At 38.1% G+C, this 25517-nt stretch overlaps 1 protein-coding gene and 1 long non-coding RNA gene across 3 annotated transcripts in view; one reads left to right on the forward strand and one right to left on the reverse strand.

The window, feature by feature from the left end:
* Positions 1-1997: 1997 nt before the first annotated feature.
* htr7c (5-hydroxytryptamine (serotonin) receptor 7c) lies at positions 1998-24298 on the forward strand. 2 transcript variants are annotated; one of them, XM_023838417.2, is made up of 3 exons: positions 1998-2241; positions 2370-2951; positions 20620-24298. In XM_023838417.2, exons 2-3 carry the CDS (start codon positions 2503-2505, stop codon positions 21359-21361), a joined length of 1191 nt encoding a protein of 396 aa, XP_023694185.1. In that variant the 5' UTR covers positions 1998-2241; positions 2370-2502; the 3' UTR covers positions 21362-24298. The 2 variants fall into 2 exon arrangements, with proteins under 2 accessions (XP_023694185.1, XP_023694184.1); XM_023838416.2 differs by having other exon boundaries at positions 1998-2951.
* LOC111857491 (uncharacterized) overlaps positions 5731-25517 on the reverse strand; it is a 38802-nt gene continuing 19015 nt past the window's right edge. Inside the window, exons 2-3 of the long non-coding RNA XR_002841367.2 lie at positions 7814-7947; positions 5731-5773 (exon numbers count right to left, since the gene is read on the reverse strand). This is a non-coding gene — a long non-coding RNA (uncharacterized lncRNA). The remainder of the gene's footprint in view (positions 5774-7813; positions 7948-25517) is intronic.

Raw genomic sequence — 25517 nt, forward strand, 5'->3', positions numbered from 1 at the left:
TAATCTTCCTCCAATACATAAGCATGGTACTAAAATCAAAAGCTATCATGAACTAGCAAAAGGAAATCCACTGAAATCAAAGAAAAGGCACGAATGTGACTGTAAAGAGCAGGGGCAATTATAGACATAATCAGAAAATAGACTGGGATGACACCACCTACGCCTTCGTCCCTCTCTCGCCAAGACTGCCAGGATGATTCATTCTGTTAGTGAGACAGTCATTGAAAGCTTTAGACATTAAATTCCCCATCACAGACACCAAGTGCACAACAAAAAATAAATAAATAGGAAGACATTGATTACCAGCATTTTATCAATGCTGATAACATTTGTAAAAACCAGATACTGAACAACAGGTAACTGAATGGGAATACTGGATAATTGATATTTTGGGTATCTTTTCCCCTTTTCATGCAAGTACTCTATCTTCTGACCCATTATCATGGGCAGGGTTTTGAGGCCATAAAGATATTAAACTTTCTGTTTTATTACATTGAGTATTTGATGAATATATTATATATCCATCCATAGTTTTTTTTAACCATCCCTTAACTCATTGTTTTGTATTAACATCATATTTTTGGAAATATCTAAACATTTTGAGAAATATAAGACATTAAAAGATAACATCTGCTTTTTCCACTAAAGATTTGTGTGTATTGTCACAAAACACAGAACCATAGATACATTAAGAATGCATGTGCATCCATTTTCCAGAACTTATTTTCTTAAAACCCACATGTTATATTCATATATTCATAATAAAATAAAATTAAAATCCCACTGTGTATAATCATTTTCTTCAAAATCAGTGGAAGAGTTTGTACTGCATGTAATTAAAGCTGGCACGAATCTGTGTTGGATGCAATTTTTGATTTAAATAATCTATAAACCTTTACATGATTTAGTGTGTTTTTTAACATCTGCTTCATTTAATGTTTATTACCTTAAATTTTAACATTATTTTAAAGAAATGGGTAAAAATTAAAGTACTCGTATTAGCAGACCAAAACGGTATTTTTCATCATTCCACTTTGAGGAATGTAATCTGTTTTAAAGATTGCAGGCCATGTGTTATTGCGTAAAGAGATATAGCTTCCAATCGAAAGTAATCATGTCCAGCATAACAGCTGAAGTGGTATTTCACGAATCAATTGCTCATTGGTAAAAGATACTTGGAGCAGTGTAAAAATCTTCTCCTTCGATGCCACATTAAGATTACCATTGTTTTTCTTTTTTGTCTTGACTGGTGACCAATTGAATTTTGTCTTATGCAGCGTCACATAAAACATAAAAACTCGCAGCCTCATATTGTAGAGATTGTGAAAAAAATGAGTTACAATTAGCTAGATAAATGCAAGCTCTTATAGTTGCTAGTGCCAGGGACACTGTCACGGTGTTAAAACCACACGTGCAATGTTACTCACACCTATGCAGCTAATGCCTGATCTCAAATCTGGTGTTTTTCCCCTTCCTACCATTAGGCTGTCCCTCATATAAATATATTACAAAGAAAGATATAGATAGAACCCCTATGACTAATTACTAACTCCGGTTAAAAGTAATAAAACCAACAGAATACAGTACGTTAAACTGATCACGCAGCCCCGTATCTTATTGTTTATTTTGGGAATATCTTGAGGGTTACTTTTTCAACACACCTCCTTGTTTTGTGAACATTCGCTTTCCACAGCTAATAATGAGTAATACGAGCGTTTTAATTACATATTAAACCATATAGATACATACTGAAAGGATAAATGATAAATAAAACAAAACAAAGCCTAAACTCCTCCAAATAAAACTCCGAAAACATTAATAGGGCGAGTCTGAAACAGATGGTACTGACTTGGACTTTAAAAGGGGTTTAAAACCATTCTTAATCGAGCAGAAAGTAGGACTTCGTTTTAAAATGAAATAATTGTATTTCGCGTGGGGGGAGGGATCGTGGACTGTAAGTTTACGAGTTTTTCAGTTAACCGAGTAAATGCCGGATAAGTGCGTCATATTCTTGCGGGGGGTAAAGCATGACCGTAAAGCACGCACTGGCGTATGAAGGCGACACAAGGTATTTTGGGACTATGTGAGCGACAATCGAGACCATTTCTTTGAGCGGTTGTACATAAAATAACATGGCCGTTTGTTCCAGCCGATACGTTTTCTGGATCGGAAAATAAAAACCATACAATTTCCCATCAAGTCGGCATTTAAGCGAGTTCCGCGAGCGACGCTGGGTTTTTTGTAAGTATGGACCGTGTTTTACTTCGTGCGCTTTGGGCAAAACTTGGCACTAAATCTGAATATGACTGGAGTAACCGGGCATCGCTTTTCGTGCTCTCTGCATTTTCCCATTTGTGTGGCTGATACAGTTCCTTTTGGGACGCTGAGAAAGAGACGGCAGAAGACGAAAGAGAACCTAAAGGCGCTCTCCAGCATGCGCTTTGCGAGTGCTTACAGACGGCGAGGTGTCCTTTGCATCACCACCCGGATTTTACCGTCGTGATGTTCAATAGCTCGGACGTCGATCCCACTTTAAGCCACCGAGAGCATCTTGTGGAGGTCAGCAATGGCACTATACACAATTTGCAGGGTCCCACGGCCATGTGGAATGAATCATGCGGGGAGCAACTGCTCGACTTCCGAACGGCGGAGAAAATTATCATCGGAGTGATGCTGGCCATTATAACAGCGATTACAGTGATGGGAAACACTTTAGTGGTGATCGCCGTCTGTGTTGTAAAGAAACTCAGGCAGCCTTCAAACTATCTGCTGGTGTCTCTGGCCGTGGCAGACCTGTCGGTAGCTCTCGTAGTCATGCCCTTTGTGATAGTGACAGACCTTACCGGAGGCAAGTGGCTCTTTGGGGAGGTTTTCTGTAACATCTTCATTGGAATGGATGTAATGTGCTGCACAGCCTCCATAATGACCCTTTGTGTGATCAGCGTAGACAGGTAAGTTATAACTGTGTACCGAATAATTCCACGTATATAATACATAATTATATGCAGGCCATTATTTCATTGTTCTTTTACTGTGATTTATATTCCTTAAATATCCCAAACTCTAGAGTAATCGTGGAACATAATCAGTAGTAATATATATATATATATATATATATATATATATGTGTGTGTGTGTGTGTATGTGTGTATGTATGTATGTATGTATGTATTTGTGTATTTATGTATATATCTTATGCTGTTTAAAATCAATAATGACTTCTAATGTGTATTTCTGTTAATATTTATTCATGCTTACACAAAGCCATTTGAATACCTAGAAAAAATTTAAACAATTTTAAAGACAACATTAATCGTGCTTATCAAGAACGATATATTTAAATATATCAGTAGGAGTACGTCGGCAGAGATCCATCAAATCACGTTGTGTGCGCTACGGGTAAAGAGGACCCGTGGAAGACGGCAAAAATACCCGGCTGATCGAATTAATGCCTTTTTTCTGTTTATCAGTGGGTGATCTCAGTGTAAAGCCGATCTTTAATGCAGTCGGTGAAACTTTTTATACTGCCGGACTCTAATATATATATTTTCCCCAAAGTGATGTCTACGCATGCATGTGCATCATCTAGAATATTGGCATATTCTAACCAGTCTTGGTTTACAGATGAACTAGTTTCTACACCTGTTGATAAAGGTGTAGCACAAGCAGTGAAACAACTATTCAGTCAATATTGTCAATAGTAACTGAAAGTAATGTTATCTATCCAAGATACTTCTGTAATTTCTAAGAATAGAAATCACCTGTCACCTCTTCGATGTTTTATTATCTGGCTATAAAACTACTTGACGTTAAAATAGCAATTTATTCTGGTTTTAATGAACAGTGCAGTTAGATCAGAGAGCAGTTATTTTACAAAAAGACAGGAGCTGTTGCATTATTCGTCCATGTAGACTTTATGTATGATTATGGGGCAAAACAAAAAGAATAATTTTCTTGCTTTTTATTATCTTTTTATTATCTCAGATCCCAGCTCCCTTAGCAACCAAGGGTGATATTTAAAGTCTGCATTTGCCTTCTGGAAGAAATGTAATATAAATATTAACCAGCTTCACATGTAACTAAAAGGTCGCATATCCTCTTATGGTTTATAGGGAAATGGACGTCATGTCATGTGATACCAGACACCCCAGAGATGCGTGGGAAACAGACCCAGTGGTATTAATAATGCAGTTTTGTATAGATACAGATTATGTGCAGAATGTGATCTTAAAGAATTGTTTGCCGTATTTAATCTGCAAAACAGCTGTACATTACTGTACTTTAATGCAGAGATAGTAGGAAACATTCATCTCAACCAGTAGATTTAATTTGTAGGCCACATGTTGTTTGGTGTCCATAATGCAGTGTTTGTCATTAGACATTTTTGAATGAGATGCATATTTATCTTCTGCAGAATATTTGAGATAAAGTGGGTATGATGTTGTTGTTGTTGCTTCCCTGCTTATCTGACTATTGGCTGCACTTTTACTCAGATCCAGTATCCGTGAAATGTATAAATTCACGAGTGGGAAACCCATCAGCAGTTAAATAAGAAAAGCAAGCTTGTTATTTGAATTAATTTTTTTTAACAAAGTATTGTCCCTGAAGTCATTATCTGTGTACAATAAAGTAAGAATAGTTTATTACCGATATTTATTACCAGCATGGAAATACATGGGCAATATAAAATGAACAAGAAATAATTGAACTGTATCTTCCATATTGATAATTTTACCTGTGGCCATTTTATTGTGATGTATTGTGGGAAAAAGGCAAAGAGACATTACTCATCCTCTAAGTCGGAGTTAAATATGCAAAGATCAGTTGGAAATGGCTTATACAGTACAAAAAAAATTGAGAAGTCTATTCATATAACCAGATTTTTATTCATGTTGCAGTGCAAGTACAGTACATCATTTGTATATATAATGCTGTTTTTATGATTTGTATTGCTGGGGGGTAGAGTGTATGTGCTGCTAGGGTGTATGTGCTGCTAGGGTGTATGTGCTGCTAGGGTGTATGTGCTGATAGGGTGTATGTGCTGATAGGGTGTATGTGCTGATAGGGTGTAAGTGCTTAGGATTTTCTATATAGCCTGAATTCAGTCACACCTTCAGGTAACTTCAGGTGGTATTTCACTTAAGCATTATTTTCATTGATTAAATGTGTTGCATGTCCCTGGCGATAGGCTGGCATGTCACCCAGGGTCTTCACTGTACTGTGCCCTGGGCTACCAGGGATAGGATCCAGGCCCTCTTGTAACTCTGCACTGGATACATGGTTGGAAGATGGATCTGTTGATGGATGAAAATCTTATTTACATGTGGAATTTACAATTCTAAGATGCAGAAGGGTAATATGTGCTGATTTATTTTTATCTAAATGAGGGGGTGGGGGGAGGAGAACTCAGTAGATTTTTCCAACCAAGGGATTTAAATTTTCAAGGGGGGTTCAAACTTAAAATTTTACTGGCTACATGCCATATCAGTAACAAAAACATTTTGGGGTGGGGGAGGGGGGTTAATGCACATTGCTTTACTATGTGGCTGCTTGCTTACTGCATGTCCAAAACGTATTACTTACGTTGCAATATTAACTGATGAATGAAAAAATTAAATTATAGATTTAGGCTAATATTCATTTTTACAAAGTACGTTAAAAGCATGCATTTAGCTAGGACGTAAGAGAACAGTTCAATTTCTGTCCACCTGAGCCCACGATCTGCTTGCCTTTCCAGGTCGTGCATTCAGTCCCACCTGGCTGCATTAAATCCCTGGAAAGCAGACATATGCTGAAAGAAAAGGTCCCATTGTCGCAAGGATTTTAAAGGTTCCATAATCAGGAACTATGGCTAAATTCTCTAGTTCTCTAGAGTGTAGAGATCAGCTGGTTTCAAATGCTCATTTTCATTAATGTTTAATAAAAAAATTTTCTTGCGTGTTTGAAATTTTGAAATTTAAATTTTTTGTTTTATGCAGATGCAAACATGTTAATGATAAGTAAAGAGAAAATGGTGTTTAGCCAGAGAAAATCATCCACATTTTCCAAGCAGAAGTATGCCTTTTACAAAAATTTTTTTTACAATTTTTTATCCAATAAGTACATAAACTATTGCACTGTGTTATTAGCAAAACGACTAAGCAGAAAATGCCTTATAAAAGACACAAAACAAAAATTGCAATTTATCTTCAAAACCATGCCAAGGTAAAATATAGCATGAGTTGACTGCCTCTTGGGGTCCCCGAGTCAAATCTACGAATAGACACCATCTTTATGCTAAGAGGATATTTGGAAGTCTCTGTGGATTTAATGTGAGCAGCAGGCAAATGTAAGATAAACAGCACTGGAAGCGAGTGCTATAATCAGATGAAAATGGAGCTCTTTGGCCATGCACACCGGAATTAGGTTTGGCATAGGAAGAATGATTTCCATGTAAAAAAAAAAATTATCCATTATAAATGGCGGTAGATTGTCAGTCTTATAGGACTGGCCACGGGCTGTTCTTAAAGTCATCTTGATGTTAAACTAATTGAGACTCTAATTCTGCCAAGTACTAAGACATTAACAGAATCTCCTTACCTTAGGAACATCCTCAGGTTGTTCCAGCAAAACAGAGTAAGAGCAACAAACGATTACTTAACCAATAGAAAGCAAAAAACAACATTCTGCAAAACACATCTCAGTGTCTAGGCTAATTGAACAGTGAACTTTGAGCATTGTCCGTTAGAGTAGGATCGGTAGAAACTCTAGGAGTGGTGCAGACCTCTCACAGTATATTCTTTAATGTTGTAAAACATTACGTATCCTTGCAATTAGATGATGTGGCAAGTATGGAAAACAGAGTCTGTGATAATTGTGACACTGGTGTTTTATTTGTGAATTTCACAGATGTTTAATTTCATGTTGATTTGATTGAGTCATTGAATTTGTTCCATGTTAGAAAATTACAGTAAAAGCTTAGGACTGGTATTATTACTTTTTTTACTCATTTTAATCAGGTGTCATACTCAGATGGAGGTTAAGGTCCGCAGTTATGTACCCTTATATTACTGCACAGGTATGTACCCCCTATGTACCCTACCCTTAGATTTGCTGAAGAATTTCCAGTCTGTATTTTTGCATTGCATAACTAAATAATCATTAATTAATAAGTATTTTAAATAAAAACACATACTACCTGAAGCACTTTTTTTTATAAACAACAAACCAAAACTTTAGCTAAGTTGAAATTCAGATAGCTAAAAAAAACATGTAATTGGCAAACAAGTTCAAAAGGCTACAGGAGAGGCTATAGTAATATTACAGGTCAAGAAACCAAGTGGAGGTTTGCATGTGCATTTGAATTTAGTCAAAATTTACTTGACATTGAGTTGTAAATTCAAACAGAATCTCTACAGAACCAATACGAAAATCTTCTTTACATTGGAACTAAGAAATGGGGATGCATTATGTAAACTAGAGTGTGAAATTCTGTTGATATAATTAATTTACAGTAATTTACTATGCAACATTATGGACAAAAAATTGCACATTGTAGCCAACTACCAAGTATGACCAGGGTAGAAAATATTAAGAAAAGTGTAAAACAAGAGGAAAAAAAACATTCTTACTATAAATAAGATGTTAACATTCCAGGATATTCAACTAATTATATGGGACTATAAATGCATAAAAAATATGTTACGTAGTTCAAAGAATACATATTTTTGGATTGGGAATGAGTCCGGCACTGGTTCCGGCACTGTGTTGGTGGAAATGAGGCATAAGAGAACCACTGTTTCCAAGGTTACTAAGAGAAGAGTAACACACTTACTGCTGGAGTGTATTTAACAAATTCATTGATGGAAACACAGAGAAGCCTCTTGTCACCTTCTTTGGTTGTTCCAGCATGTACCCAACACTCCTTGGCCCTGTTACCTGGAGAGACTTGGCAGGGAGGGCTCAGCACTGTGGGAGACAAGGTGTAGTGACTGTGGGTGCTGTCACACCTTGCTGCTAACCATGAACTTTAGGGTCACCCAGTGGGGACTCCAGTGGCAGTTTATTTCGGCTGGATGCTTTAATTTTGCCTCTTTGGGAGATTTCGCCAAAGGTGGGGGAGTGGCGGGGAGTGTCTAATTGGCAGCAACATTCTCTCAGTTGGGGGGTGCTCAAACCTGTAGGTTAACTATGTGGTTACGTGCCTGACTACAAGATGTATAGAAGCACCTGCCATAATAAGCTACAGTATATGGGCAAAAGTATTGGGACACGCCTCTCAGTCACTGCATTCAGGTGTCTCATTCAGACCCATTGCCACAGGTGTATAAAATCAAGCACCTAACCATGGGGTCAGGTTTACAAACATTTGTGAAAGAATGGGTCATTCAGAAGAGCTCAGTGAATTAAGCATGGTGCTGTCATAGGATGCCACCTTTGCAGTAAGTCAGTTTGTGAAATGTCTTCCCTGTTAGATATTCCACTGTCAGCTATAAGTAGTAGGAGTGGAGGCCTTTAGGAACAACAGATCCTCAGCCATGTAAATTAACAGAGCGGGGTTGCTCAGTGTGTTAAAGTCCCTAACGCTCTTTTGGTTTAAAAACTGCAGTATTCCGTGACGAATCACGCTTCTCTGTCTGGCAATCTGATGGATGTGTCGGGATTTGGTGAATACCAGTAGAAGGTTACCTGCCTGACTGCATTGTGCCAGTTATAAAGTTTGGTGGTCGAGGGATAATGGTATGGGGCTGTTTGTCAGGGGTTGGGCTGTGTCCCTTAATTCCAGTGAAGGGAATTTTTAATGCTTCAGCATACTGAGACATTTTGGAGAATTCTATGCTTCCACCTTTGTGGGAACAGTTCGGGGAAGGCCCTTTTCTGTTTCAGCATGACTGTGCCCCAGTGTACAAAGTTCCATAAAGATATGGCTGGGTGAATGTGGTGTGGAAGAACTTGACTGGCCCATACAGAGCCCTGACCTCAACCCCATCTGACACCTCTGGGATGAATTAGAATGGAGTTTGCAAGCCAGGCCTTCATGTCCAACATCAGTGCCTGACCTCACAACCTCTTCTGTATGAATGGGCAAACCTTCCCAGAAGAGTGGCAGCTGCTACAGCTGCAAAGGGAAGACCAGCTCCATATTGATGCCTGTGGATTTAGAATGGGATGTTACGGAAGTTTCTGTAGGTGTGATGGCCAGGTGTCCCATATGGTGTATGTATGATAATAAAATACTAAAGTAATTCTAATGTCTAACTCATGCAGAAACAGTACAAACAACTTGCTTGCTAATTATAGATCAATGTCTAATTTAAAAGTAAAATTTATTGCAAAGCAGAATTTGATAAAGCAGGCAAAAAAACCTGTAGAAAATGGCATTCCTCAAACCTTTACATTGTAAATAAATTAATAGAAGCAACATAAAAATACACTCATCTCTGGATCTAAAATGAAATAATGGCTGTGCTGGTAAAGCATGAAATGTGAACTTTACTTCTAAATTGTAAATTGAACTGTATATAATCTGCAGTCTTTCTACAACTGGTAGCTTTGAGATCTTGAGAAAATGATTAATTTATTGTGAGAAAACTCATTGCCTTTTTAAGCTTTGCTAGTTTACAGATTTTACAGACATTTTAAAAGAAAAGAAAAAAAACATTTTTGGGGGGGGTGTTGTGGGGGTGTTATGGTCATTGGAGGAGGGGCTGGAGCACCTCTAGCTCCTACCTGGTGCTGTCACAGAGGATATCAAATACAAATACTATCTGACTTAAAGTGGAAAGATGCAGCTTGACTTTAGAGTTGTTTATTTAGGACACTTTTGTCCAAAACGATCAGAGAGCAGATTCAGACGTCGTCCCGGGAGCTGTTAAGGGCCTTGTGCAAGAGCCCGATGGTGGAAGCATTCTACCAGCCATGGGATTTAAACTGGTGACCTTCTGATCCTAAGCCACAGAACCACACGCACCCCATTCTTTTGAGGCAATTTGTGTTCTCATAAATTCTGTCATTTGAGCTCAGTCGAACCAACCATCATTAAACCATTATTATTTACCAGCTGATGAAACAAATTTACACTGTGTTTCTCTGGTGCACTTAATTTAAATCAGTACTTTTCCCTTGTGTAGTATGTATTTCTTTAAGTTGTAGTCTAAGGCTAGTTCTGAAGGAACTTTTAAAGAATCATTCCAGAGATACCAGCATATGAATTACAATTCAGTGAAAGACTATTGTTGAATTCCTGTATGAAAGAATGATATAGGTCTCATTGATGTTAAATTACTTCCATCCACATTATAGTACTAGTGCTTAAGGAGCCCAGGTCTTGATTTTATACCCTATGACAGAAAACTCCCATCAATATCATTGATATGTACAATATGGATCAGAGCTCAGAAGATTGCCTTCTGTGGATCTCTCCACCTAGATCTTCCATCACACCTGTGGTCCACTGTATCAGCCATCCACAGCTATACTGGGGAAAACAGGAGTTGAACCAAAATAGAGGGGACTATTATGGCATCACATGAGAGCAAATGTGAGACCATAAGCTGATCCAGCAGTACAGAGAGATGCAACTGGCTGAAAGTCTTCCAGATCTGCTGCCTTTGCGGGTTTCATAAGAGGAGAACGTAGGGGTTCAATCTGCAGCCTTAAGCAGAAAATCAGCCCAAGTCTTAAATCATTTGCTGAATTTCTACACTTTATTAGGGGGGGGGGGGCTATAGAAGGTTGAATATACAGTATTCACATAAAAAGTATTGCAAACATAGAATTGTCACATGGTACAGAACATGCATGATTTATTTGTGTTTAAAGCATTATCAAATCATTTATGACTTATCTAATACCTCAGGGCTTTTCATTGGAGGGTATTTCCCTCAAATGAAAAAAAAAGACTTTAGAAACTGAACCAAGGACATATCTAGCCAAAACATCACAGCAAGAGAAGTCCTTGCTGGCTTTGATGCTAAGGATTTGTGTGTTACAACACATTGTTTGGTATAGACTGTATAATCACTTAATTCTCCCACGGCTAAATGGGATAATAAACTCAGAGTGTATGTTTTCCTCATAGGGAATAATTTGTACAGTAGGCTCTGAGGTATTGTTGCAAGATGTAAAATATGAGTTTAACCTGAAGGACTGCTTCTGTATCTTTTTTATCCCACTTCTTCCATAAAACCTAAGCTGTAAAAATACTGAGTTGTGTGTCTAAGGACATATTTAGTTTAATTCAGTCTGTTGATGGAATTGTCAGTGGACCAGTCTGTTGCTAAAGCCAAGCAATTTCATAGGGAGTTTTCGCTGAAGGCATCAGCTATCAAACACAAAAAACACATTTGGAGCCCGGATTTTTTCCCCTCGACCATTTTTGATGCGATTCAGCACTAGAAAAATAGCTATCTGGCTGATTAATATTCAAATAATGCATTCTGTGGAATTGCACTTCTATGATTTGGACATAAAATGCTCCATTTTATATGGATCACCTCATGTGACCTTGAGCACTCCCGGTTTCCTGAAGGGCTTGGCGGATGTGATTATTTAAAAACTGAAACGAGGGTGCTCTGATTGCCAAAACGTGGACGTGGGCTAAAACGGGATGCAGCGTGCTCTACTTTAGATGCGTGGCAAACACAGGAACAGAAGGTCCCTTATTTACAGGATATACACGTTCACTCAGTATTTATTTTAGTTCAAAAAAACTATTTTTGTTCCATGCGCCAAAACAAAAAACAATTACTTGAACAAAAACAGCCTAATTGTTAGAAATTGGCACACCAGGAAATTGTAGCGCATGTTAGGTGGCTGTAGTAGACATACTAAACACATACTCTTTAGTTGTTCATACTGTGTCACTGACTGCATACAAACAATATCAGAAATCGGCAGGGATGGGAACAAGTCACTCCTTGGCGAGTCCAAAAAAGTGTTGAGTCAAAAATTTGAAGTCCGAGTCAAGTCTCAAGTCATTTGCCCTCAAGTCCAAGTCGAGTCCAAGTCTTTCCATCATTTTTGGTGTCGAGTCGTATGTCATCAAATTTGTCACTCAAGTCCAAGTCGAGTTGTTAGTCATGTAATTTGAATCCTTACCCATGTCAGTTGTTTTTACCTTTAGTGATTAAAACTTGCTGCAGCCAAAACCCATTACAGTTCATTGTTAGTTAAGTTTTTCATAAGCAGAAATAGATTGAAAAGAGAGTCTCCACTCTGTCACTGGTGATATGACAAAAAAGTGTATCCACTGGGATATCAGTACAGTCATATCACATTTCAAGTAACACTGGAGATATAGCAAGGTAGTGAAGTTTGAATCTGATTTTTGTAACGCACAGATAAGATCTTTTAAGCAGTTCAGCATTAATGCAAAGATCAGTTTTAAATGACACGAACACAGCTTACAATACATCGGGGTTGGCTGATATTTCTTAATAATCAAGATAATTGGTCTGATGTAACTTGGCAGATAGTGCTGGCCTAATGGTTAGGGAAGTGCACTTTGAATCAAAAGATTGCTGGATCAAATCCCCAACCAGCAAAGTACCACTGAGGTACCCTGAGCAAGGTACTGCTCCCTGGGTGCTGAATTAGCTGCCCCCTGCTATGTTACGATGTCACATATGGGTTAAATGCAGAGGACACATTTTGTCGTTGTGCACTGTGTGCTGTGGTGCGTCAACAATGACAACTAATTACTTTCACGTAACTTAAACTTTAGCAATATTCAAAGTTAGCAGGTGGGGCTGGGGTTTTAAAAAAAACGATTTCTTGATTCCAAACAATTCCAATAACAATTCATAAAATCCTAAGATCGATTTTTTTCTTTATACCTTTTTGCAGTGTATAGCCTTTTCCTGTGAAGCTTTAACCCTGTTAGTCTCACACGGCCAGTCTCACACAATGACATCTGGCAGACAAAAACAGTCATAAAAAACATGGCAGGAGTCTTTCCACTGAAGGTAGGGCTGCACGACATCATATTGTGATTATATGAAATATTTGCATTATCTATAAAACAAAAAAGGATATTAAATGTACCCGAAATAAACTATAGCCAAACAGAAGTCTTCCAGTAGAGTGTGTCAGATAAGTTGGCGGTTTTACCCCAAGTTGTGTCAACAGACACAAATCAGTGCCAACAAATGCAAAGTGATTACAGGGCTTTAGATTATGAGTGTAAACACGTGTCCAGATGCTGGGTTTTTGGTACTGTACTCCAATTTGATAAGCAGATTAGTAGTCCACCTAAAATACTAGCAAGATGGGTGTGATGCCCAAAAGTTAGTAATCTGTATAAATTCAGGGTATTCTTATGTTTAATAAACATGTCAGACTTTAAATTGCAACATGTACAGTCACACCGCCAACGTCTTTTTACCTTGTTTATCCACAACATCTCGTCTTTTAAAAGATGTTGTGGCTGCTGAGCTGTGCTCTTCTTCACCGTGACTTCAGTGCTTATCGATTCCATGACATACCAGAACAGTGGCATGCGGCGTGCTCTGCTAACCAATAAAAACAATGATATACACAATTTATTCAGATTACCAAATTTTGGGCGTCACAGTTGATATTGAATCAAATCGATTGCAGTCGGAAATCGAACCAATTTGGGACTTTGTGAATCAGAATTGAATCGATTTAGGAAATCAGTGGCGATGCCTAGCCCTGAGTAGCACCAAAATTAAAAAACACAGTTACTAAAATGACATAGATGATTGCATTGGACGTTCAGGAATTTTCGTGGAAGATGAGAGATCTTTCTGGCTCCTTCGTCACTTATAAGAGGTCTCAAAGAACCGGCCTGCTACATCTTTATAATTCATTATTAAATCTGGTCAGATCAATCTTTCTTTTCCTTTCAAGAATAAAAAAACAGTGTAATGTCACTGATAATCTGGGCCAGGAAGTTGCATCACCGGCAGCCCCTCGATGTCAATGTATTGTCCCAGCATGATGCCTGGCATTGGCTTTTGTACATTTTCTGCAGTCTTGAATAAAATATATTTACAATAGCTGATAGTTTGAACGGGTTGGCTTAGTATGGTGTCTAACTGGGCAGCACTGTTGCTTCCCATTTCCAAGGCTCGGGGTGTGAATCCTGTTCCCCCTCTGTGTGTATGGAGTTTACAGATACTTCACATGCTGGTTGTCATGCTGGCTGCATTTATGCTAATTGGTGTCTCATTATTGGCCATAATGTATGCTTGTATGTGGTATGTATATATTAGGGCCATCAGTTGATTAATTTTCTTAATTATTCACATAAACTATATTCAATCATGTTATAATTTGTTGAGAATACATTGCAATTATGTGTACCTACAGGAAACGATTGCTTCTCAGATATATTTATATATAATGGAACAAATAAGTCAGAAACTTGCTAATCTTAAAATGATCTTTCAACTACAAAACATTAAAGAAGATAACAGGATTTTCCCCGGTTTCCCACACTTAACTTTGTATATGCCTTAAATAAATAAATGCCAAACAAAACAAAAATATTATACTGTAAGTAAGTACTATAACACTCTGTTTACGGGAAAGAAGAAAAAAATGTGCAAGTTATAGCACATAGTCAAAAAGTGAAATTGTGGGTTATTTTTACTCCATTGTACCCCATCTTTCCTGGGGTACCCTCCAAGCTGGATTCAGGTTTGGTCACCTTAGCACAAGAAGGACATTGCTGCTTTACAAGCAGTGCAACGCAGGGTTACAAGAATGATTCCTGGCCTTAAGGGGATGTCTAATGAGCAGAGGTTGGTAGACCTGAATTTGTTTAGCCTAGAAAGGAGGAAAGGAAAATAAGGGGTGACGTGATCCAGGTATATAAGATTCTGACAGGTCTAGATGATGTTCATCCAAATTGTTACTTCAAAATAAATTCTAATTCAAGAACCCAAGGCCACAATCGGAAATTTGTGGAGGAACACTTTAGTTTGAATCTGAGAAAGAACTTCTTCTCACAGCGTGTAGAGGATGGAATAGTCTGCCCAAAGGGGTAGTGCAAGCTGAAACCCAGATCTGAATTTGACAAGATCCTGCCAATTTAAATTATTAGGTTAATCCCCTCCAAGCGAGCTCAATGGGCTGAATGGCCTCCTGTCATTAATAACTGTTCTTATGTTCTCACTGCCACCCTGTAATGGATAATGCTTGGATTATTGCAGGCCTAAACAAAGGTTAATGGAATTAGACGTGCGAGCCCTAAAATGCACTGAAAAGACCTGGGAATACTGTGTACACATATGGAAAGGAGTCACTGTTTTGGGGAGTTTGTGGAAGTACCACGTGCATCCCATCCTAAAGGGCTCCCATGGAATGATGGATAGTCAGTTGTAAATCTCTTGAGAAGGTTGCGAAACAAGTACACGAAATCCTCAGGGGCACAGAGAAGGTGGACCTTTAAAATGAGTAAATGCCGAAGAATACAAGAGCACAAATGGAAACCTGAAGACCTTTTACATTATTACGAACACCTTCTCCAGTGTATACCGAAACGTCTTTGAAAAATTATTTCTACATCTATAGATTATAGATCAACATGTATAAAATACAGACAGCAGCAGTTATTTACCCCCCCCCCCCACCCCCGCATTGTGATTGTGACGTAAATATGAGACTCCCAACACCTGGTTTGTAGTTACTCACTAATGAGTTACTTTTTCTCCAAGCCATGCTATGCACCCATGCTAACGGCTGGCACAGGCTAACTGTAACACTGCTCCTCATACGCATGCCGGCTTTTTCTGGCCCCTGTCTTCACCCTCCCACATTATCCAGATGGGCAGTGGGAGAAATGTTGACTTTATCTGTACTATAAACACAACCAAGTGCTGTTTTCACATAGTGCTATTTGCTATCGAGATAAGCTGAAGGATTCTTTTAAAGATCTGTAAAACAATAAACCTTAACATTAGAAAGTCCATATCTTGGACAGTGATGCATAAAAACAATTAGGAGGCATGTATGTGCATATTAAGCTAACAGTTAATATTATTAAACTAATAAATTAATTGTTAGTGGCAAAAATAGTAGCATACTTGCATATGGCATAGTTTACTATGAACTAAAAGTGTAAGCACGCAAATGTTAGAATGCTTACAGCAATATTGGATCAGTTACTCAGAGAAAGTCCACTCCCATAAGAAGATACTTTTAAAAATGTACCTTTAATCCGTCTGATATTTAAAGTCATATTCTTTCAGTACACATATCGTTTTGGATTGATTAACATACAGATATTATTGTATCATCCGCCAGTTAAGTGCTTATACAAATGCCCTGTCACTGGCCATGGCTGAATTGTTTTTCATTACCGATAATCCAACAATTGTTTGACCCAGATGAGTATCCTGATTTGAAATAGCCAGACACTGATGGGCAGTTGAAAGCATGGAACAGACAAAAACTCAATACAGAAACTGTACAAGTGGATGTAGAACAGACTGATGAGACCAACCCCCACAACCCTGCCCAGGGCAGGCAGCTATAAGATGGATGGATGGATGGATGGATAGATAAACTCAAGTTGGTACCAGTTTACACTACCAATCAAAAGTTGTAAACTGAGAAACGTTAAGTAACATTTGCATGTTACTTAACGTTTACTAAAAATACACTCAGTATTCTTAGCGAACAAATTTTCAGTATGTTCGCCATTTAAGTACCACAAGAAAATGTTTGATTAATCAAAGTAGCCTCCTCTAGCAGTTATAACACCAGAGAACTTGTTTTATTTGACTTATACATTCAACTTTCCAATGCTTAACAAGAATAAAAAATGTACAGTTTATAAAAAAAAAATGAAAAAGTTGTAAAAACCTGGTGTGTGACTGGTAGTGTAAATTCAGCCCACTCAAGAAATCAGAAGATGATCAACAGAAGCACAAGATATTAGTGATGAAGTAGTGATGACATGCCTGTATATTTTAATTGTCTGGTTTGAAAATGTTTTTTTAACAAAAAATTATAAACCCAGCACAGTATTCACTCTTTCAACTACAGCAAAATGTTTTAATATCTAATCTCCATTTTCATAAGAAAAATGGTATCACTTTGCTTGAGGGGGCACAAATACTGTAGTAGTAAACTATTACTTAAATGTATAAATTAACCAGAAACTAAGTGTTAGTTATGTGCTGATCACATGCTCATTTGTCATTAATCAATCACGGTTCAAGTATTTCATGCACTTACTACAGTATATTAAAGATTTCTAGTCGCTAAGTTACTTGTGCCCCCTCAAGTAAAGCGTTACCAAAAAATGTGCAATTAAATGCTATTCACATATTTTTAAGGAAGCACACAAGTGTATATTAACATCGCGATGATGGCAACTCGTTAGTGATTACTAGTAGTCACTAGTTTTATTGCTGTCTGGTTTACATATTTTATGGGATACCAATTTATTTTTTGTTGTTGTGGTGGACTACCTATGTGGCAGAATCATATTTAAAATGAGAACCTTCTGCCTGATTCAATAAGAAATTTCTTATAAATATGAAATACCAGCTTCTGGTCCTTTGTAATGTGAATTATGATGTTAGCTAGTAGTAATTAGTTAGTAGTATCATATAGATAGTGATGTATTTGTTACTATTTTATCATGTAAACTACTCAGTCACATTTTCTGCAGAACTGGAATCCAACATGCTTCAGGTTACAGTTTCAAAACCACCAAATGGAGTCAGGAAGAAAGGAAATAAGGAAGTAGTTAAGTTAACAATGGCCCATCCTGGCATTCACTCTGGTTCAGAGCAATATTGGGTAATTAAACAGATAAGAAATGTTTGGTCAAACTTGCAGTAGTCTAACCTGCCATTTCTCAGCTCTTCTTCCTAGATCATCTGGTTTATGAGCTTCTAATGTAAATTCAGGGTGTTCTCTTAAGTCAATAAGTGCAACCTGTACCAGCAGGGCTTGTCTCAGTGGTTTTTATTTAAAAAAAAATTAATGGTATTTATTTTATTACTTTTTAAAATACCACAGTATGATAGTATCAAACTATACTTTAACACTAATGGTATTAAAATTATAAACCACCAAAGCCTAGTGTTGACTGGGGGGGAGGATATGATGTTGTACCGGGAATAAAATTTACTGACCAGGTGGGGCGAGTTTGCAGCCGTAAAAGTTCTTGCTGGGGAATTTTCATGACAATCATAATGAACTGCTACCAAGTATATTCACATATCTGTAGCAATAAACACCTCTATAGCTGTAACTATTTTTTTAGCCCTAAATGCCACAGGGTGACTAACTTGCAGATGCAGGTTCTACCTTAGTCTAGTGGCGCTCACATTTGGATAATGTCGTCTCAAATGAACTAGCATGTTTCCAGCAACATATCCTAAAACATATCCTAAAACATATCCTAAAACAGAGTCAGCATTTAGTCTTATCAATTACTCTCTCCAGCGCTGGTGTATTTTATTGGGAAATCAAAATGTTCCCTAGCTGCCAATTATGACTGACTGACTAACCATCATTAGCCATAACCAATTCACAGTCACAATTAGAATTAGCATAATGTTTTCCGTGTTGAACATTTACTTGTGAATTTAGATTCTGACCATGTATTAATTTGTATTAATTTATTTCAATGTGCATGCCAAACCAAAAATGATGTACCGAACAGTACATACCGAATACGGGTACCATTACAGCCCTACTATTTATATTGTATTTCAGTTTGCAAATAACATTTTCCATTAGGTGACATTTGAATTGGCCATCGATGGATTCTTTTTATCTGGTACTTAATACTGTAAAATGCTAGTTTATCATAATGCAGCACACAGCCCACTCTTTAGTGGGGAGGGCAGCCAATGGCAGCCCAGTACAGATGAAGCTGCCTCTGCTGCTGATTGGGCAGGTTAACCACATGTTACGCACTATGGGGATAATGTCTGTCTTCAGCAATTCAGATAAATGAGCTGAAAATAAATTACATTCAACACACAGACAGTGTTGTTCTCTATATACAGATATATATAAGAGATAATCTTACAGTGGGAATTTATAGGTAAATTGGAAGTTATGGCATTTGCATTATTGTGTATGTATTTGATCATTTAATTTTTTTTTTAAACATTTAGCTATTTTTTAACATAACGTTGAATGTTACACAATATGTTACACAAAACTGATTTAACGTCATATTAAAATAAGCTGAAAAGGGTGTGCATTGTTTGGGTAATTACTTATTAGTATTAAAAATACTAATAAACTACTATTTGTGCTTTACAGTGTTTGTGTGCCTGTGAAGTCTTCATCAAGCTCAAGGTGAATTATTCAAACACACATCAAAAGTATACATCCTACATTAAGGTAGCAGCATAAAATAGCACTGAGGATTTTCATGTTACATTTAAAAACAAATTTCATAAGAGAGATTCATTTCCTTTTCAAATACCTTAGAATGTTCAGTGTAGTTCCAAGTGAACCTATTGTGCATTTGTACTACAATTCAGATCCAGTTTCAAAGCAAAATTGCCTGAGCTACAGTGTTATCTCTTGTCATATTTCAGATCTGAACAACACACATATCTTAACAGCCAGAGTAAAATTAGCCTTATCTTCTGACAGACATATGCTCTGCAGGGAAGATACTAAGATACTGAAGCAGTTCCATAGGGTTGTAGTAAAACTGTCTAGTCTTTGCTAGCTTTCTAAAGGAATAGAAAGAAAATGTAATTGCAAAGGGATTATTCTTAAATTTATTTACCTTACTGATCATTCAAATTGGTGAACCGCAAAACATTATTTATTCTACTTACTAATTTTTATACAGCGGCTTCACACTTAGGAAGCAACTTGATTTATATGAAGTTGGAAAACACAAATGCATTTTTTTTAAATCTGCAGGTAAATCTCCAAGATCTCTTGCATCAATGCTTCCAATTTTGCTCCTTGTCAGCTCCACTGATTGTTTGGCTCTGATCTCATAATCATTGATTATAGTGACTGATCTTAAAATGATGCTTTTTGTCTCAGTTTCAAAGACACCCATTGTTGTGTTTGACATTATATTTCTTTAATTTCTGAACCTGGTTCATTTGTTCTCCATTATTAACAGGTGGAAAGATGATTCTCCCTTAGGCACTGGGTGACCAAGGACACCCTTATTTCTGGAATTCATTGATTTCACTGGCCCCATATACTGCATTCAATGGCCTCTGTATCTATGGAAATAATGCTGTTGTTCTCAAGAGCTTTTGCAACAAATAGCTCTGTTCTGAGTGTCGGAGAGGAAAAGGACATTGTCAGTTTTAAGATAAGTGGGTCATGGTAGTTTGGGTCTTCTAGCATGGAATGCTCAGATATATTCCTTTCAGTTTTGTGTCTTACAAAAAATCCCATATATTGTTCAGTTTCTACAAAGCCCCTTAGGTGTCTTGGTAGAAAAAAACATTATCTCATAGTAATTTGTGTGCTCCAGTTAGTAATTCGTGCTCTTGAGTTGGTAATTCATGGTCTCCGATTGGTGATTAATTCAAGAGCACTAATTACTATGAGATAATATTTTTTCCTACTAATGACACCTAAGGGGCTTCATAAGTTTCTCCTTGTCACTGGGTTTAATGTTATTAGTCTAATTTTGTAACAATGTTGCTAATACTTTCACAGATACCTGGGCATCACAAGACCCCTCACCTACCCAGCCCGCCAGAACGGGCAGCTGATGGCCAAGATGATCCTGGGGGTGTGGCTGGTCTCTGCGTCCATCACCTTACCACCCTTCTGCGGTTGGGCTAAGAACGTCCACACGGGTGGGATGTGCCTGATCAGTCAGGACTTCAGTTACACCATCTACTCCACTGCCGTGGCATTCTACATCCCCATGGCCGTCATGCTCATCATGTACTACAAGATCTTTCGGGCCGCGCGGAAAAGCTGCGCCAAGCACCGCTTCACGGACTTCTCCCAGGCCCGTGAGCGCCATGAGGCGGTGGCCAGTGAGGCCCTGAAGATGCACTGCATGAAGCCACCTGGCGTGGCAGAGGAGTGTGCCGCCCTGTCCCGCTTTCTGACCCACGAGCCCCGCAACATCTCCATCTTCAAGCGAGAACAGAAGGCAGCCACCACGCTGGGCGTCATCGTGGGCGTCTTCTCCATCTGCTGGTTGCCCTTCTTCGTTTTGACCACCGCCCGACCATTTGTCTGCGGGGTAGAGTGCAGCTGCGTGCCTTTCTGGCTGGAACGGACCCTACTGTGGCTGGGTTATGCCAACTCCTTAATGAACCCCTTCATCTATGCCTTCTTCAACCGTGACCTGCGCTCCACCTACAAGGATCTCCTGCGCTGTCGCTACCGTAACATCAACCGCCGCCTCTCTGCTGTGGGGGTGCACGAGGCTCTCCGGGTGTAGAAGGACTTTATGGGAAGGAGAGAACTGTTTCACCACAGGAGATACCCATGGATACTGACGAAAACTGGAAATCACGGCAGATCCGAGAGTCGTGCTAGCGGGATTTCATTATATAATGAAATAAAATCCTTTTGTGGGACACATAACATAAATATGTATTACAGTATGTTCCTGATTTTCATCAGGAGTGAGAATCGATTCTAATAGTGGAAGCGGGTGATTTAGGAGAGGGCCATGTGGCCTAACGCTTAAAACCTGCTGAGAGCGCTGGAAGATGTTCCTCAAAATTATGTTAATTACGGGAATTATGGCAGCTGCTTATTAATTACAAACCTAGAGTGTGAGGCAGTGGACTGAGGCCAGAATCTAACAATACTGCACATGTACAGGTAAACAAATGCATATATTTAGGTGGTATGAAGCCCCGCAGCTAGATTTAACATTATTTATTTTTTCTCCCATATTGCCTTCCTGTGTCATACTTAAGCAGATTTAAGCTGCTTGAACAGCACTAAAATATCAATATTAAAATCTCATATCAACAAACATGTTGTAGAGTATATAATATGGTAACTTTTTTTATATATATATTTTGAATGACTCAAAACACAACCACAACATAAATAAAATACCAACACAATTATACCTAGAATATATGTGATTTCAGGTTTATGGAAATTATATTAGAGACATTAGAGATTACGAGGATTGCAGAATAGATACCACTTTTAGCTAAAGTCCATGAAAGCATACATATATAGCATCTATCATGTCATTAGTGTGCCAATGGCTTTTAATGATGTTAGCAGACATCTTTGTCTGAATTGTGTCCTGTTCTGTGGAGTCTGCATGAATACCACATAAATCCAGCACACTGCTTTCATAGTGAAACGAAAATTGTTTGGCACTGATACACTCACACTACTTATGCCTCATTAGTTATAAGGCAACGTTACACAGATCATATGACCTGCTTAGTACCATTTTTACAAGAAGCACAATGTCGAACAATGAAGGTGGCTTGATACTTTGTGTCTTTCTGGTATGTAAGCATTTAAGGATACATTTTACAGGGGCACCATATTTCTGATGATTAGTTTTATCGGGGCTGTTGGCAAGAGACACTGACCTCATCGCAGTTCTTAATGCTGTTATTTTGGGGCTGTGGTAGTTCTTTCATTAACATTTTGATGGTGCCTAAAGGTGCTGAGATGTGAGGATACACCTTACGCTAGACTACCATTAGTGTGGAAACTGAGATGAGCTTATAATGCATCAAGTTGTTTAGCAACTAATCCCAAAATTTGTGGTCAGTGTCGGACAACTCCAATCCGAAAGTGCTGCACTCCTAAAATTTCTTTGCAGTTTGGACCGAATTAAATCCTGAGCACAAATATACTCGTTGATGAATTCAACACAAAGCAATTAGGAGGAGGGTGAAAGGCCTGTAGTCCTTAAGGGCAGGAGTTGCCTTGACTTTGATCATTTAAAAGCAGGGTTTCTTAATACTGACCATTTCTGCAACCTACAGCATGTGATGGTTTCTGTTCCAGATGAGCTCTTAAATCAATTGGTCTTGATTGAATTGTTGATTAAGTAAATGGTACAACCCTAATTCCATAAGAGTAGAGCATAGCTGAGCACTCCATATGAAATTTCATTAATTGTGTCTAAATAACGCTACACCAATTTAGATTCAATTCAATTCTAATTCAGTGTTTCTCTGTTCCTCAAATTATAAAATAATGGGACGTATTTAAAGCACAATCACACCAGCAGAATTTTTCTATTTTTTGTAACAAGTCGTCGATGGAATAAAAATGAGCACGGTTGGATATTGTTCTTAAAAAATGAGAAACTTAAACCTTCAACTTAAATCTTTTTTTCCCCACACACTTTTGACACAACTAGCTTTATTCAAGTTGTTAATCAAGTTTTATTAAATCAACAGCTCAGTCAAGGAATTTAATAAAGTACTCATCTGGGCCAAAAACCAGTTTATACAATGGGTCATTCAAACCAGGTAACGTACCCTGTTTAAAGTACCTATTTTCAGGACATTGTTTTAACGTAAAAGAACGTCAAATAACATTAAAGTCTTGCAACCGTTTGATCACGTCCATTCTTTAAATGACTGCACCGCTGGTTGCTGTGAAATTGTCAGTACAGATTATCTTGCCAGTGTATGCCATCCATTGTCATGACTTGAGGAACTGTATGTGTGTGTAAATCAATTCAGCTAAGCAATGTGTGCTTTCCCTACCTCGATTTCTAAAAATATTTCATTACATGCCTTCTGGCCTGATACTCTATTTTTTATGAAATGTAAAGTCCCTAAACACCACAACAGCAATCAGTTATGTTGCACATACGTAGAAAAGTCAACTCCCCCACGTTGATTCACACTTTCACACAAAGAGTCGTGTCACCTCTGTCTGTAAGGCTATTATTATGTAGAAAATATGGAAAACAAACTCTCCTCTCATTTGTCCTGAGAACTGATTGTGTAATCCTACATCCTGAAAGTGGATGATATCTTAAGTAACCTTTGCTCAAAAAAAGAATACACACACACACACACACACACACACACACACACACACACACACACACACACACAGTGTACAGACAAGATAAAAAGATAAAAATGCAAGTATCAAAAACAGAATCTTACAGATACCTTATATTTTATGATGGATTCAAAGATAAGATCATATTCATTGGAATGATTAAACATTAAAATGTGATGTAGATGCATAAATGTTTAATAAGTAATATTTTATATTTTAATTCAACAAGCTTTGAAATAGCATGAAGTTTAAAAATACACAACCTTAATTATATTTAGATAACTAGAACGGAAGGGGACACAATTGCCCAAAATAGAACAAGCATCATGTAATGCCAAATGGGAACAAAAGTAAAAAATAAATCAAAGGCAAAGAGCACAGGCTGTGTCTGACATTGAGACTCGGTTTCATTGTTCCCGTGTGCCTTCTCCGTGAGCTTGTTGCCGTGTGCCTTCTCCGTGAGCTTGTTCCCGTGTGCCTTCTCCGTGTGCTTGTTCCCGTGTGCCTTCTCCGTGTGCTTGTTCCCGTGTGCCTTCTCCGTGTGCTTGTTCCCGTGTGCCTTCTCCGTGTGCTTGTTCCCGTGTGCCTTCTCCGTGTGCTTGTTCCCGTGTGCCATCTCCGTGTGCTTGTTCCCGTGTGCCATCTCCGTGAGCTTGTTCCCGTGTGCCTTCTCCGTGAGCTTGTTCCCGTGTGCCTTCTCCGTGTGCCTTCTCCGTGAGCTTGTTCCCGTGTGCTTTCTCTGTGAGCTTGTTCGTGCCTAGTGAACGCGGCCCCAAGTATGGGCTAATGGCTTTTCATTTGCTAAATTCCAGCAAAACTGGTACCTCTGTCTACACCTTTGTTATTTTACAGTGTACCTTCACTCATGCAATACTGAGCCCTTAAATCAGACTTGTTTCCATATTTGCACTCAGAAAGAGAGGAACAAGCCTGTTGTCTTGTGCAATGACCTCATACATTGTGCATTGCCCTGTGTTAGCAGAGTATCTCCCAATACTCTCTCCAGCCAAACTCAGATTATCTTCTAGCAAAACATATAAATATTCCTGATCCAATTAGTAGGGGAGTAGGGGGGGAAAAAACTCTCACCATCATAATCTTTTGCATTATAAAAGCAAATAGCTCCTGAGAATAATACCCCCCTCCAAAAGAAATAAATCCTAAATAAATAGTGTATAATATACTGCAGGTGATACAAATGAGAGGGGAGGGTGGGATTTAGCCAGATGCCAGACCACAGAGATTTGGATCTGCATAAAATTTTCCTACAATCACCAGCACCTCAGACTTCCGGAATCTTCTGATAATAATAGCCAACCTCTTTGGCTCTAAACCAAATTGTTGCTGAGTATGAACCTCAAAATGCGTAGCGCTGTTGAGACTCATGCCTTCATGCTTGGTAAAAATCACACAGTATAATAATTTAAAGAATTATTTGTTATAATGACCTAATATCTGCTGCATCATTCCTGTATTATGAGTAATAACTAAAAGTTATCATTAAAATCAAAATTTGTATTGACTATAACAGTTTTTATTTTGATTTTGCTTTTCAACATGAACTAATTTCCTAATTCAGGCAAATA

This window comes from Paramormyrops kingsleyae, chromosome 2, assembly GCF_048594095.1.
Source record: "Paramormyrops kingsleyae isolate MSU_618 chromosome 2, PKINGS_0.4, whole genome shotgun sequence".
In the NCBI taxonomy this organism is placed as follows: Eukaryota; Metazoa; Chordata; class Actinopteri; order Osteoglossiformes; family Mormyridae; genus Paramormyrops; species Paramormyrops kingsleyae.